Below are 16361 nucleotides of genomic sequence, written 5' to 3' on the forward strand. Positions count from 1 at the left end.
GAGAGATAAGGATCCGGCGCTACAGAATGCAGATGCCTTTATTAAAGCGATGGATGGGTGTTTTTTATCAAGTATTGACGTGGATCTTGCACGGAAGGAGGTGCATGGGCTGAGACAAGGGAGGGCCAGCGTCAGGCAGTACCATGCCCGCTTTTTCGCCTTGGTCAGTGCCCTGGAATGGGACAGAGATTCGGCTCCTGTAAGAGACCTCTTTTGGGAGGGGCTGCATAACTCGATTAAAGATGAGATCGCCAGGGGGGAGAGACCCCGAACCACCCAGGAGGTCGTTCAGAGGGCACTGGCAGTGGGGGTGAGGCTGGAAGGACGTCCGTGGAACAGGGACGAAGGGCGTGGAGGGCGCGAACCAGCCGGGGGCCCCTCCTTCTTTCCCAGGGAAGCAGCGCGGGCGCAATCCACGCCTCCGCCAGGAGGAGGAGCCGAACCTATGGAGGTGGGAGGTGCAAGGGCTCAGTCAGCAACCAGAGCCCTAGCACCAGCAGCAGTGAAAGCGAAGCCTCCTAGAGGGAACAGGAAGTGTTACGTCTGTGAGGAGCCAGGGCATATGGCGAAAGAGTGTCCCCAGAGGCCCCACAAGCTCACTGCAGCCTCAGCAATGGTGACTGCAGCAACACAGCAAGGAGGACCACAGCAGGGAAACGAGGCTGTCTGGCTGGAGGAAGAGGCACTGGGGCCCAGCCAGACGTGTTAGTGACGCAGTCCCCAGCGATTTTACAGCCCGTGAACCCCCTCCCGCCCAAACCAGTAGTGAGGCTCACAGCGTCTCTCCAACTGCCCAATGGAATCACCATGGACGTGCCAATCACCATTGACTCAGGCAGCAATGCGGACTTTATAGGGCAGGACTTTGTCGACAGGCACGCTGTGCAGTTGCTGCCGGCCACACTGCCCCTGCAGGTTGTCACGGTGGATGGCAGGGAGCTGCTCGGGGGGCAAGTGGTGAAGCAGACGCCACCAATGGTGATGCGACTTGGGAATCACAGAGAAATCATCAGCTTCAACGTCACTCGACTATCTGACACGCCCATTGTATTGGGCATGAGTTGGCTGGACAAGCACAGCCCAGCGATGGCTTGGTACCAGAGGCAGCTGACCTTCGGCTCTTCCTTTTGTGCTGAACACTGCATCGTGCCCAGGCAGGAAGGAGAGGAAGAGGAGTCACAGCTGCTGCTAGGCACGCTGCAAGCGATTCCACACAAGTACGCTGAATTTTTGGAAGTTTTCTGCGAGAAGGAGGCAGACAGGCTACCCCCTCACAGACCATATGACTGCAAAATTGACCTGCTGCCGGGGGCGGCGCTGCCTAAAGGGAAACTGTATTCCATGTCAGAGGACGAACTGCAGGAACTCAAAGAGTTCATTGACCATAATTTGCAACGCGGCTTCATCCGGGAGTCCAGGGCAGTGGGGGGCAGTCCCGTATTCTTTGTTAAGAAGCGGGACACGCCCCAGAAAAGACTGGTAGTGGATTACAGGATTTTGAACAGTCTGACTAGGCCATCGGACTTCCCCATGCCCCGTATTGACGACCTCCTCGCAAAGGTACGGAAGGGCAGAGTGTTCACCAAGTTGGACCTGCGGGGGGCGTACAACCTCATTCGCATGCGGGAAGGAGATGAGTGGAAGACAGCCATGTTCACGCCACTGGGGACCTACGAATATAGAGTTATGCCTTTTGGATTGCAAAATGGCTCCCACGTTTTTCAAGCGTTTATGCATCACGTGTTGGCGGGACTTCTCTACAAGACGTGCGTCTGTTTCTTAGATGACATCCTGATCTTTTCGGAGTCGCAGCAGGAGCATGACGGACACGTCAAGGAAGTGCTGAGCAGGCTAAAGCAACATAGGCTCTACGCCAAGCTGGAGAAGTGCCAATTTGACGTGCCGGAGGTGGATTTTCTGGGCTACAAGCTGTCTGACAAGGGGCTCGCCATGGACAGCGCCAAGGTTCGAGCGGTGTTGGATTGGAAGAGTCCGCGCAACCGGAAGGAGGTCCAACGGTTTGTCGGCTTTGCGAACTTCTATCGCAAGTTTGTCAAGGGCTTCGCGATGCAGACAGCGGCCATCACTGACACGCTTAGCTCCAAGAAGAAGAAGTTCGTTTGGACAGCGCAGGCGGAGCAGTCCTTTCAGGCACTCAAGCGTCTCTTCGCGTCGGAAGAGCAGCTGCTTCATGTCAACCCCAGCAAGCCGATGAGGGTGGAGACAGACGCCTCGGACAGAGCCGTGGGGGCGGTCCTGTTGCAGAAAGACCCGCAGGGGGTGTGGCGACCGGGAGCGTTTTACTCCAGGAAGCTCAGCAAGTCCGAACAGAACTACACCATCTGGGACAGGGAGTTGCTGGCCATTCACGCAGCGTTCAAGGCGTGGAGGCACTTTCTGATCGGCGCCAAGCACACGGTGCAGGTTTGCACGGACCACAAGAATCTAGAGCACTGGCGCACGGCACAGTTCCTGAACCAGAGGCAGATACGTTGGGCTGAGTTCTTTGCAAACTTCGACTTCCGAATAGAGTATGTCCCGGGGGACACCAACATCATGGCAAACGCTCTCTCCCGTAAGCCACAGTATCTGGAGGACGCAACGCCAGCGGCCGCCATGCACATCTTCGCACCAGCAGTGTGGGCGTGCGCCGCGGCGACCGTGGACCTAGAGGCGGTGCGACGTGCGTTGCAGGAGGACTCCTTCGCACAAGCAAAGATGGCAGAGGTGCAGAGGGGCAAGGCAGCGGCCGACGGTTTCCGGCTACGAGATGGATTGCTCATCCGAAAAGGGGCCATCTACGTGCCGGGAGACGAACTTCGAGCCAAGGTGCTGCAGCAGCTGCACGACGCGCCCACGGCCGGGCACTTTGGCAAGGAGAAGACGGTGGAATTAGTAGCCAGGGATTTCTGGTGGCCTGGAATGAGAGGGGAGGTCGCAGACTACGTGGCGAGGTGCGACACCTGCCAGAGGGCCAAACCAGTGCACAAACCGCCGGCCGGACTGTTGGAACCGCTGCAAACTCCGGTCGAACCTTGGGAAAGGGTGGCTCTGGACTTTGTCACGGATCTGCCCAGCTCAAGGGGCAAGACGGCAGTGCTGGTGGTGGTGGACCTGTTTTCCAAGATGGCGCATTTCATTCCGTGTGCGAAGGTGGCCACGGCGGAGCAAACCGCCAAACTGTTCATAGACCACGTGTTCAAGGTTCATGGTCTGCCACGGTCTATTCTGTCCGACCGGGGGCGGCAGTTCATCTCGAATTTCTGGCAGAAGCTGATGGGCTTCCTGAACGTCAAGATCAACCTGGCGTCGGCGAGACACCCGCAGACCAACGGGCAAGCGGAGCGGGTCAATGCCATCATGCAGCAGTACCTGAGATGTTATGCAAATCAACAGCCTGCGACGTGGGTGGATTACCTACCGCTTGCCGAGTTCGCCTACAACAACACGAAGCACGTGTCCACGGGGGTCACGCCGTTCTTCGCCAACAACGGGAGGCACCCCAGAACCTTCCCGGGACTGGAAAGAATGGGGGAGGGGGAGCCGCAGACAGCAGATGCGTTCGCGTCGGAGCTGCAGGAGGTCCACGATCAGCTGAGGCGCCACCTGGAGCTGGCCAAGCACGCATACAAGGTACAAGCAGACAAGCACAGAAGGGTTGGAGAAGAGCTCCACGTGGGAGACTGGGTTTGGTTAGCAGCCCACGCAGTGCCGGCCAGGTCGTTGGCCAAGAAGAAACTAGGGCATAAGCAACTGGGGCCCTACCAAGTCGAAGAGCAGGTCAACCCGGTAGCTTTCAGACTGGCACTTCCGGAGGGTTCCAGAATGCATCCGGTATTCCACAGATCGGTGCTCACTCCCTACAAGGCACCGCACAGGTTCCAGGAACCCGGAACAGCGCCGAGTCCGGTCAGAGACAGAACAGGGCACGCGGAAGTGGCACAGAAGGAGCGCATCAACGAAGTCGCTGAGATTTTGGACTCCAGATGGGGGGAAGAGGGGGTAGAATACTTTCTCGCCAAGGAGGGCACCCCGGCCAGTGCGAACAGCTGGGTGCCGGGCTACGCCTTGGACGAACCTCTCCTCAAAGACGAGTTTCATGCCCTCTTTCCCCATAGACCTATGCCAGCAGAATATTTTGACGACTGGCTTTTCACGCCCACACTTTCGGCCAGCACTTTCCGGGGGTTCGACTCGGACGAGGACCCGACACAAGACGTCCGTTCCCCGGAGGGGTCACCCTCGGGATCTGCATCAGAACCCTCGTATTGGTGGGACGATAGGCCAGAGGAGCAGTGGCGCAGACGGTGGCTGGAAGGCCCAGGACGAGCAACACCGACAGGAGGAAGTGAGGGAGAGACGGACATGGACGTTTTCGGGGACGACCCTGGTTTCGAGCACGGCGGCACAGAGATGGAAGCGGAGGTGACTGTCGTCGACGAGAGCGGGGAGGAAGACCCGGGAGACTTCAGATGGAGGCCTGCCACGGGAAGCGACCGATACCCGACGTTCGTCCCTTTGCAACAGCAGCCCCCAGCTCCAGCACCGGAAGGAGGGGAGGGGGGAATGGGGGGCTTCGAGGGGGGGATGGATGTCAGGGGTTTAGGAGCAGAAGCACGGGCAAGGGAGGAAACAGAGAGCGAAGGGGAGGAGGCAGAAGAAAAGATGAGTGACGACGACGACCCGAGATCTCCTAGTCTTTCCAGTGAATCAGAGGATTCACAGAAAGGAGCACCAGTGGTGAGGGCAAGGGGGGAGTCTAGGGGGGCACCCCAGGAAGACAGAGCCAGAGAGGACTCAGGGGGGAGCAGCTGGAAATCGGGACCAGCGTCACCGCCAGGAAGCAGGGAAGAGGAAGGGAGCCAGGGGGGAAGCGCTGGCAGCTCACCACAGGAGGGAGGACATGAGTCAGGAGTGGCCACACCTCCACAGGAGGGAGGACATGAGTCGGGGATGGCCACACCTCCATCGGGGAGCGAAGAAACGGTTGAGAGGAAAGTGGAAGGTTGGGCGCGCGCGCCAAGTTCAAATGCAGAGGAAGGCGGCGCAGTAAGCAGCCCCGAAAGAGAGCCAGGTCCTAAAGCCCGGCGCAAGGAGGCAGGAGGGTCTGGGTCAGCGTCAGAAGAATCCCGGAAGGAAGAAGCCCCGGGGGGTAGAGGGACCCAGAGGAGGACAGTCAGGAGGAAAAGGTGGAGCAAGGCTAGGATATTAAGTTGGTGCACACAGGGCGGAGACTCAGACGGAGCTTCGCCGACCTAGCTACTAGGCGTAGAGTTGCGCGCAGCAGCGTGAGAATGGAAACTGTAATTCAATAAAGACTTTTACTTAATGACCGCTGGCTAGCGTGATCCTCTGTGAGCTAGGATCTTCAAGCAGCTCTGACAAGTGCAATTGAAATACAACTGCAAGGCACCCCTCCCTCGTGGGGGAGGCTGCGACAAGGGGACCTGCATTTCGGCTGCCTGGGTGCTGCACGCTACGGCTGTGCCCTGAATTCAAGGTCCTTGCAGGTCCCCTTTCTGAGTTCTTCATCTTTAAACCGGACTTCGACTAGGCAGTTCTTCAAACAGGGGAGCGTGCTCTGCAAAGCAGATCACAAAGCCATCCTGTGTATACAATTGCTTTGTTTGTGGCAATTGGATCATCTGACTTTTTCACCAGATAAGCCCTTTTTGAATGACCACTGCAAACGTCCTCAAATGCGGGGGCAGCAAAATCAAACGAAGTCAGTGCATGAATCAAACATTTCCAGTATCAGTTCCACCCTTTTCCCCACAGGCCTGCTGGATTCCTCCCTTTTCACCCAAAGCCAACAGGTGTCTCTGGTGACTTCACAGGGGCACCTACAGCTGCCCTGAAGCCAGGCGAAGAGGCCCATTTGACCTGCCCACTGCTCCAGGCTGGCAGTGACTCTTCCGGTCTCAAGTTGGGGAGGGTCTTCTCTAACCCTGCTCTGGGATGCTCAGAGATGATGAAAGTTGGTCAGGGCACATCGAGATCTGCATTGGCTCCCAGTATGTTTCTGAGCACAATTCAAAGCTCTGCTGCTGACCTTTAAAGCCCTAAACGGCCTCAGTCCTGTATACCTGAAGGAGCGTCTCCACCCCCATCGTTCAGCCCAAACACTGAGATCCAGCGCCGAGGGCCTTCTGGCGGTTCCCTCACTGCGAGAAGTGAGGCTACAGGGAACCAGACAGAGGGCCTTCTCGGTGGTGGCGCCCACCCTGTGGAACCCCCTCCCATCAGATGTCAAAGAGATAAATAATTACCTGACATTCAGAAGACATCTTAAGGCAGCCCTGTTCAGGGAAGTTTTTAATATGTAACGCTGTACTGTTTTTAACACTGATTGGGAGCCGCCCAGAGTGGCTGGGGAAACTCAGTCAGATGGGCGGGGTATAAATAATAAATTATTATTATTATTATTATATTATTATTGACTACCTCTGCCCTGCTGGTTATGATTCTTTCGGCAGCAATGCATGGCTTGGAGCCACACCCACCAGCCTCCCCCAACCTGGTGCCCTCCTTTGCGCTCTGGACCGCAGTTCCCATTAGCCCCAGCCAGAGCGTTTGTGGTCCAAAACTTCTGGAGGGAACTAAGCTGAGGCTGCCCCACACGTAGGGCCTGTGCTGCCCCTCTGGATGGCAGCCCTTCCCTCTGCGGCTACAGGAATGATTTCCCACCCTGTGGCAATCCAAGGATGAATGAGGAGCTGGCTGTGCACCACCCGGTACATGTCGTACAGCCACAACCCTTCCTTGTTGGCGCACAGCTCTGCTTGCTGCAGCTCCACGCAGGACAGGCTGCTCCTTGGCAGAAATGGGTCGGGAGGGAACTGCAGAGGCTCTCAAGGCAGTCTTTGAGCCTGACGGAGCTTAGGAGTTCTCCTGCGAAGGGCTGCATACTGGGGCAACAGAGCTGGGGAGGGAGAAGGCAGCAGCTCACGAGGTCTCCAACTCAGACCACACCCTTGCTGGGAACTCAACAGATTATCTCAGGGCCCCTGCGGCCACTCCAAAGACTTCATTTCCCATCGCCTCTGACCACTGGCCAGGCTGGCTGGGGAGAATGGGAGACGGAGTCGCTCAGCGTCTGTGAGGCCACAAGTTCCTCATCCCCTGTGTTCTCCGTTTTCTTTCCTTGTTCTGAAAGCTTCATGCAGGTGTAGGGTCTGTGTGTCTATTCCCCTCCAATATACAGATAGGTAGCCGTGTTGGTCTGCCATAGTCAAAATAAAAAATTCCTTCCAGTAGCACCTTAAAGACCAACTAAGTTAGTTCTTGGTATGAGCTTTCGTGTGCATGCACACTTCTTCAGATATCTGAAGAAGTGTGCATGCACACGAAAGCTCATACCAAGAACTAACTTAGTTGGTCTTTAAGGTGCTACTGGAAGGGATTTTTTATTTCCCCTCCAATATGTTTTACATCTGTGTCACCAGGAACATCCCAAATTGTATTGTGGGCTCAAGGAACTCAGACAAGGTGTGGTCGGGGAGACATGCCTATTCAAGAATGCATTAGGAAGAAGAGTTTAATAAATCACACTACTTACATAACAAAATTTCTCGGAAACTGTAACTAGCAAGGCAGATTGTTACTCAGAAGTAGCTGGAAAATGTGTACAAAACACTCAGCCACCCGTGTGACTCAGAGTTACCCATTTCTGTTCGCTGGCGTCACAAGCCTTCGTTTTTCTTCTTCTGCAGCCAGCGCCCTTGTCGAAAGGTAAGCCGGAGCCTTGAGTCTGCAGCTCTTTCAAGAAAACAGACTGCATGTCTCATCTTAGTAGGAGATGGCTCGATGATCCACTTTTGCCATAGATGCTCTGCAAAGTCTCTGTGAAGAGCTCTTGGCTCTATCCTTCCCAGTTCACAAAGCGTCATTAAAGAAGCCATCATGATGGAAAAATCTGAAAAACATCAAGAAACCACTAACTACCTTGGCGCAAACTATTTTGCTAGTTTCTTCTCATCGGCTCCCTACAAACTCTTGTTTATAAAGAGGCTTCCAGCCTCTCTCTCTAACACAAATCCCTGCTTGTCAGCATAAGCCAGGGATAGCTCATGTGGCATCTTCCAGTTGCTGTTGGCCTGTGAAAGTCTCATCATCCAAGAAGATACTTGTGGAGGCAGAGAGGAGCCATGGTCTAACGACACCTAGAAGCACCACACTGGTTCTCCTGGGCCTAAGCTATCTTTGTTACATCCACACAGTGTTCGAAACTCCCATTGTTCTAGACACATTTTGCGACAGGGGATTTCATCAATGCGAGCAGCTTCTGAGCTCTGAGCGCAGTACTGAGCCTAAGATTTCAGATTAAAACTGCAGAATGAAGGAAAGGAGGACCTTTTTCTACCTCCGCACTTCCAGCCGCTCTCTTAAGACTGGAGAAGGGACCCTCATAAGAATATTAGGGGGGTGGGCACGGGAAGGACTAGACCATGTGAAAAAGGAACGTAAGATTTTAGCTGCAGTGCATTCATTTTCAGCTTTGTAGTCTTGTTATTTAAAAAAAAGCACACCTAGACATTCCGCTGCGGTGCCCATAACCTAGGTTCAAGGTGGCATTTAGCTCCTAGAATTCATATCTCAGTTTGTAACACTGCATCCGCACCAGCGCTAACCAGGGCTCCCTCAGAAACCGTAGCCTGAAACCATGGTTTGAAGTGAGTTAACAAAGCATAGTTATAAAATAATTTGGTTAGTATAACCATGGTTATGATAAGGGCACATATGGGAAAGGGGGTTTGCATCTGAGTAGGGAGGGAGGCGAGGAAGGGTGTTTGCAGTCCTAAGCCTGATTCCCATCTTGCATGCTATGATTTGGAGCAGTGTTTTGTCAAAGTGGGTGATAATGCCCCCCCGGGGGGAGCGCAGGAACGATCCAGGAGGGCGGGAGTAGCTTTGGGTGCAATTGGGGGGCGTTGAATAAAAATAAGAGGGTAGTGGAAGCATAAAGAAGATAATTTTGAAAAACCATTAGTGCATGTTTCATCTGTTGTGTAATGAGGCTTACTGCCACGTCGTGCACCGTTGTGGGACAGCAACAATGCTCCCCTGGATGTGGTGGCCCTGCTGGAGCCGAGGGGTTTTCCCGAGCCTGGGGGAACCCTTTTTGGCTTCAACCAGGCCTGGGAAGTGGATCACAGCTTACCTGCCTATTTGGCCAATGGCAGGGGGGCACTGGGTATTTTTTTTCTGAAAAGGAGGCAGTAGGCCAAATAAGTTTGGGAACCTGTGATTTGGAGGGAGACAGAATGACACCCGTGCTGAGCCAATGATTATCCTTTACAGGGCTGCAGGGAGGAGGAGGAAACACAGAAATGAGATTTGGGTGGGCTTCCACTCAAAACCATCATCTAGGCAGGATTTGAACATTCAACCACAAGAACAGCAACCTTATATTGCTATGGCTCCAAAAAATGGAAGGTTTTTCTGGAGCATAAGCTGCTCCATCTCTGGTGCCTTTCCAGTGACCACCTACCGTTTTCTTCTTTCTGATGATGAAGATATGAATGTCCTCGCTCCGATACTCCTCGTCGTGCTTCTCCAAGGGAACCTTCTCCAGATCAAAGTCCCTCTGAAGAAGCTGCAATTTAAAATTGCGCAAGAATAAAAGAGTGCAGCTACGTGTCCTTGGCCTCATTCAGATCTGAGCCTCCCGGAGAAACTGCACCACTTATGTAACCATAACCTCAGAAGCACAGCACAGAAATCTTCCACGCAGACTCCTGGGAACCGAAGGAGAGCCCTGCTGCTGCATCGAAGGCACACCTGGCCCCACACCCTGCTTCTCAAAGGGGCAAATCAGATGCTTATGGGAAGCCCACAACCAGGGTAGGAGCGCCACAGGCCTCAGCCACAGCTGTTCCCCAGCACGCTGCCTCTGATTCTGGAGGACGTTTGCAGCCATTGCTAGCTTCCTTCTCCATGCCTGATCCCCTTCTAAAGCAATCTAATTCGGTGCCATCACAATATCCAGCAGTCATTTTGTAGTTTAACTATGTCCTGTGCCTGTCCTGACTCTCCCACCATTCACTTCCACTGGATGACCCCCGATTCGAGTACTATCTAAGACACAGAAAAACTATCCGTACCACATTCTTCAGACCATGTGTAATTTCATAGATAGTAATACAATAATAATTTAATAGTTATATACAACCCATCTGATTGGGCTGGCCTTGCCACCCTGGGCGGCTTCCAACAAATTAGAAACATTAATCACAATAAAACATTAAAAGCTTCCCTAAACAGGGCTGCCTTCAGATGTCTTCTAAAAGTCAAGATAGTGGCTAATTTCCCTGACATCTGGTGGGAGGGTGTTCCACAGGGTAGGTGCCACTACCGAGAAGGCCCTCTGCCTGGTTCCCTGTAACTACACTTCTCGCAGGGAGGGAACTGCCAAAAGGCCCTCAGAGCTGGACCTCAGTGTCCAGGCTGAACAATGGGAGTGGAGACGCTCCATGGTAGAGGTCTATCGTGTTCTCTAAACTAAAGAGTCTCAAATGTTGTGAGATTCTCCATCTCCTTGATCATTTCGGTTGCCCTTTCCTGAACTTCTCCAGATCTACAATATCCTTTTGGAGGCGAGGTGGTCATTCAATGTGTGTCACAGCACATATTTTTGTTTTTTTAAAAAGCAGTAAGACTTGGGGTTAGTCTAGAAGACCCTTGGGGTCCCTTCCAATTTTACAATTCTATGATTCTATGACACTGGCGGGTTTCTGTTTGATTTTTATATCCCGTTCTAGAAAGCGCCTTGGGATACTTCCAGGCTTTTCTCCACAGGAACAAGGGCTCCCCCGAGACATTCTGCACTGGCAGACAACTCACCTCAAAGTATTTTCTCTCCACTTCTGGGTTCTTCCCCATAGTCCTTTCTTCATAGCAGCAAAGGATGGTCGTTTCAGGGCCTGCCAGGTCCTTCAGAGTCTTGAGCAACGGCTCCAGTGACTGTCCGTAAAGCAGAAAGCACTTGCCACTTAACTTCATTCCACACTTGCAGCTAAAAGGCGAATCTACAAGAAAAAATGTGATTTACCTCTTCGTAGTAGATGCAGTCTGCCATCAGGATGTAATCAGGTGACGGAAGGAAGTCGGATACTTCTTCACCCCTAAACAAGAAGAAGGTGGATGCAATGCAGAAAAGAACATTTGGTTTTATTTGTGCCCTGGTTTTCCGTCGACAGCGGCTCCCAAAGCAGCTTTATGATTAAATGCATAAAAAAGTACAAGTCTATCTACAAGTTATGCAGGTGTGTGTGGCAGAGTCTTCTGGGCAACCCCAAGAGCACAAGCCAGGCCAATCTTCACCAACATGGTGACGCTGAGGAGGGGTTGGGCCAGATGACCTTCGCGGTCCCTTCTACAATTCTGTTAACTAAGACTAAAACTTTGGACCACTTGCTGGCTGGGGCTGATGGGAGATGTAGTCCAAGGTATAAGGAGGGCAGCAGGGGGCAGAATGATTCAGGGCCTGGTAGATCTACCTCTGCTCACCTACCAGTTTAGTTCAACGCTTAGCCACCCCCATGCAAAACCTTCTAAGCTTCAAATATACATAAAATGCTAAAACAAAAAAATTCCTTCCAGTAGCACCTTAAAGACCAACTAAGTTAGTTCTTGGTATGAGCTTTCGTGTGCATGCACACTTCTTCAGATACATCTGAAGAAGTGTCTGAAGAAGTGTGCTTGCACACGAAAGCTCATACCAAGAACTAACTTAGTTGGTCTTTAAGGTGCTACTGGAAGGAATTTTTTTGTTTTGACTATGGCAGACCAACACGGCTACCTATCTGTAAATAAAATGCTAAGTCAGTTCAAAGCAAAGTAGGGAACGGCTGAAGGAAGTTGGAAGCAAGCTCATGTTCATATGATTATCTGTGACTTCATGCTACAGATCACGGCCCGACCTAAGAGTCACTCTCTGGTTAAAGTTGACTTCCACTCCCTAAAATTGGTTTGCAGTTTCTTGAGGAAATTTTAAACTACAGAACAAGAAGTTCATACGAACCATTTCAGTACCTTGGCTTGAATGGAACCTGTGATAAGATGCCGATTATTCTCAATGTTCATTTTCAGCAAATCCTGAACTTCATCGAGATCAGTAACTGTAACGTTTGCACTACAAAAGAGGTGGGGGGGGGGGCTATATTAGTTGCCTGTCTCATTCTCTCTCTCTCACACACACAATATGCAAGAAACCACACAATGCACAGGTTTTTAAGCCTCCCTCATTCAGCTTAGAAAAAGTCCTGTTTGCAACTAAGTTCCTGCCAAAGCGACTATGCTTAAAACTCATGAGCCAAAACAGATTCAGTTCTGGTGGGAATGAATCAGGCATGAACAATTAGGGCACACACCAAAATAACCTGGTTAAATAAATCCTGCATAAAAAGGGATATAAATGAAAATAAAAAGTGGCAATGATTAATAACAATGCTGCAAAACCCATCGGCATGTTGGAACACTATTTCAGTCTCCAGTAGTAAACATTAAATTTGTACGATACCAGTACAATTGTGGGGGTGGGGGTTTGGGGGGGGAGCCTGGACTCAATCCCTTTAGCTCTAGGTGCAGGACCACAAGATGGGAGTGCTGGCCTTAAAAAGACTTTGGACAAATTCATGGAGGATAAGGCCGTCTTTTCTTATAATATTCTAGTAGTTTATGATGTTGTAAACTTCCCTGTGGCCTGTTGACAAAAGGTGGTACAGTGGTGCCTCGCAAGACGAAAAGAATCCGTTCGTCTAGCGGTTTTTTCGTCTTGCTAAGCAAGCCCATTGTCGGATTAGCAGATTAACGCTATTAGCGGCTTTTAGCGGCTTATCTGCTGATCGGATCAGCTGATAAGCGGCTTAGAAAAAGGGGGGAAAGGACAAAAAAAACCCAGCAGGAACTCGCAAGGCATTTTCGTCTTGCGAAGCAAGCCCATGCAAGCCCATAGGAGATTCGTTTTGCGAAGCACCTCCAAAACGGAAAACCCTTTCGTCTAGTGAGTTTTCCGTCTTGCGAGGCATTCGTCTTGCGGGGCACCACTGTACATAGAATCAACTGTGGAGTTGGAAGGAACCTCTTGGGTCATGCAACCCAACCCCCTGCCCTGCAGGGATCTCAGCTAAAGAATCCCCGACGGATGGAATATCCTGTCTCTGTAGGAGTATCCATATAAAGGTAAAGGGACCCCTGACCATTAGATCCAGTCGTGACCGACTCTGGGGTTGCGGCGCTCATCTCACTTTATTGGCCGAGGGATCCAGCGTACAGCTTCCGGGTCATGTGGCCAGCATGACTAAGCCGCTTCTGGTGAAACAGAGCAGTGCATGGAAACGCCGTTTACCTTCCCGCCGGAGTGGTACCTATTTATCTACTTGCACTTTGAGGTGCTTTCGAAATGCTAGGTTGGCAGGAGCAGGGACCGAGCAACGGGAGCTCACCCCGTCATGGGGATTCGAACCGCCGACCTTGTGATCGGCAAGTCCTAGGCTCTGTGGTTTAACCCACAGCGCAGGGTTAAACTCAGGTAGCGCTGGGGTTATTACTGTTATTATTGAAGGCTCCAGGGTGCTGCTGCTGCCCGTCAGTGTGGGCAATACTGAACTAGATGGACCAACTAGATGGGCCTGAGGACTGGAATCTTACTGTTAATTTTAAGGGAAGAGCTATAGGTCGGTGGGAAGGGCACCTGTATTATTATTATTCAGAAGGTCTCATGCTCAATCCCAAGAAAGCATCGGCGTCTCCAGGTAGCGCTGGGATTATTATTGTTATTATTAAAGGCTGGAGGCTGCCGCTGATGCCAGTCAGTGTGGGCAATACTGGGCCAATTAGATGGGCTTGAGGACTGGAATCTTACTGTTAATTTTAAGGGAAGAGCTATAGCTCAGTGGGAAGACCACCTCTATTATTATTATTATTATTATTATTATTATTATTATTATTATTATTATTATTATTATTATTATTATTATTATTAAGGTCCCCTGCTCAATCCCAAGAAGGCACCAGCGCCTCCAGGTAGCGCTGGGGTTGTTCTCATTCAAGGTTGGAGTGTGGCGCTGCTGCCAGTCCGTGTCGGCCCCACGGCGCCGCTGAGGCGAGGCCCGGCCGCTCTCCTTGCCCGCCCGCCTCCCAGCTGCCCAGCCGTGGCGGCGAGGACGACGTACCCGAGGCTGGCGGCCATGAGGCCCACGAGGCCGGTGCCGGCGCCCAGCTCGAGCGCGGCCTTGCGGCGGAGAGGGAGCCCGGCTTCCTCCTCCTCCTCCTCCTCGGCCGCCTTCTCGAGGAAGCGCGCCAGCACCAGCGCCGCGTCCCACACCACGCAGCCCGTGCCGCCCGCCCAGCGCTGCCCCAGGCGGAGCCCCGCCGAGCCGTCCCGCCGGGCCAGGGCGCGCTCCAAGCCCGGAGAAGGGCAGGCCGGAGACGCCATGGCCCAGGCCGCGGGAGAGCGGGGAGGAGGAAGAGCGAGAGCGGCGGCGGCGGAGGGAGGAGGAGGAGGCAGCTCTCCCCTCACAGACACAAAGCCGCCTCGAAGGGAAGCGGAGCCGCGGCTGCTTATTGTTCACTTTATGTATAAACAGTACACTTTGGAACTCCCTGCCTCATGATCACAGGCACGCAAGGGAAAGCCGCCTCCAAAGCGGAGCCACTGCTGCTTATTATTCACTTTATGTAACAGTACACTTTGGAACTCCCTGCCTCATGATCTCAGGGAGGCAGTGCCGGATATACGCATAACCTATAGCTTAGGACCCCACTCTCTTGGGAGCCCCAAAAACAACTTAAAGGGGGGGGGGACTGGATGCACATTTCCAAAATATAAGATAAAAAAACATATAAAATAAAACCTGCCTACAGCAACAGTGTTTTGTGTTGTGTGGGCTCCTATGGTGTAAGTCATGGGCTCTGCCTGCTAGCCTGCTCCCTAAAATATCACTGGTTTGCTCCTTTCTATATATAGGGTGCATAAAAAGTTTTCCCACTCTGCATGGACTGTTATGTGCAAATGGCTATTAGGACCATAAATTACCATATAGCATATATTCAACACAAAAAACAGCGACAATTTGTTGTTGACAAAGGACTGCTAGACATAGAAAGGGCCCCATTACCGTCAGTAGCTGAGGGTCTCATCAAATCTGGCCCTGGGGAGGTCCCTTTGCTGTGCTCCTTTCGGCGCCTGCTAAAAGCACTTTTGGTAAGGAAGCTGGGGCGGCTCTTAATCTGTTTTTAAAGGTAAAGGGACCCCTGACCATTAGGTCCAGTCGTGACCGATTCTGCGGTTGCGGCATGCATCTTGCTTTATTGGCCAAGGGAGCCGGCGTTTGTCCGCAGACAGCTTCTGGGTCATGTGGCCAGCAGGACTAAGCCACTTCTGGCGAACCAGAGCAGCGCATGGAAATGCCGTTTACCTTCCCGCCGGAGTGGTACCTATTTATCTACTTGCACTTTTTGGTGTGCTTTCGAACTGCTAGGTTGGCAGGAGCAGGGACCGAGCAAAGGGAGCTGATTCGAACCACCGACCTTCTGATCGGCAAGTCCTAGGCTCTGTGGTTTAACCCAGAGTGCCACCCGCGTCCCTTAATCTGTTTTTAGCCCATCCCTATTTTAACCACCTTTCAAAAGGCTTGCCAGGATTTCCCAAATTGGGGAATCTCCTGTTTTTTTGGACTACAATTCCCATCATCCCTGATTACCTGTCCTGCTAGTGAGGGATGATGGGAGTTGCAGTAAAAAAAAAGTTGGGAAACCAAACTATTGCTTTTACCGGTAATTTTGTTAAAAAAAAAATTGTAAACCACACAGAGGTTTTTCATTCACCTTATTAAATAAATAAGCATGCCACCACTTTGGGGCCCAAAAAGCTACCGGCAGTCTCAGTGATAAAACATAAATCAACACAACTCATTAACAACCAATGTCATTATTATTTTTGTTGTTATTGGTGATTTGCTGTTTGGGGAAGAAGGGCAAGATAGAAATGTAATAAACATTAATGATAATATAAAAAGACGCCAGCAGAAACCTCAGTTGGGACTCGTAGCTCACTCCGCTGTCCATCCTCCAAGATTTTCTCCTTCCCACTTTTTTGCTTCCTTACAGTGATTTATAGCCCTCCGGCCAGGAGGCAGATTAATAGCAAAGCTTATTGAGAAATGGCAGACTGGTAACTGCCAGCAGGCTTTACAAATAATTCACTGCATTTTTCTTGGGAGGAGTAAATCCTGCTTGGGTGGGGTATGTGGCAGTTTGATGCCAACCATGTTGTGGAATCTGTGAAAAACCTGCGTGCACAAGGAGCACCAGCCCCACGGGAAAACAAAGGCCCTGAAATGCAACCTTTCGAATCAGCA

The 16361-nt window shown here is 51.8% G+C and overlaps 1 protein-coding gene across 1 annotated transcript; it reads right to left on the minus strand.

The window, feature by feature from the left end:
* Positions 1-7519: 7519 nt before the first annotated feature.
* VCPKMT (valosin containing protein lysine methyltransferase) lies at positions 7520-14532 on the minus strand. Its single transcript, XM_083516082.1, has 6 exons — positions 14175-14532; positions 12023-12133; positions 11051-11123; positions 10843-10962; positions 9491-9595; positions 7520-7915 (listed from the first exon to the last, which is right to left on the minus strand). Exons 1-6 carry the CDS (start codon positions 14435-14437, stop codon positions 7901-7903), a joined length of 687 nt encoding a protein of 228 aa, XP_083372208.1. The 5' UTR covers positions 14438-14532; the 3' UTR covers positions 7520-7900.
* Between the last annotated feature and the right edge of the window lie 1829 nt (positions 14533-16361).

The sequence above is a fragment of the Podarcis liolepis genome (assembly GCF_965112155.1).
Source record: "Podarcis liolepis genome assembly, chromosome: 1".
In the NCBI taxonomy this organism is placed as follows: Eukaryota; Metazoa; Chordata; class Lepidosauria; order Squamata; family Lacertidae; genus Podarcis; species Podarcis liolepis.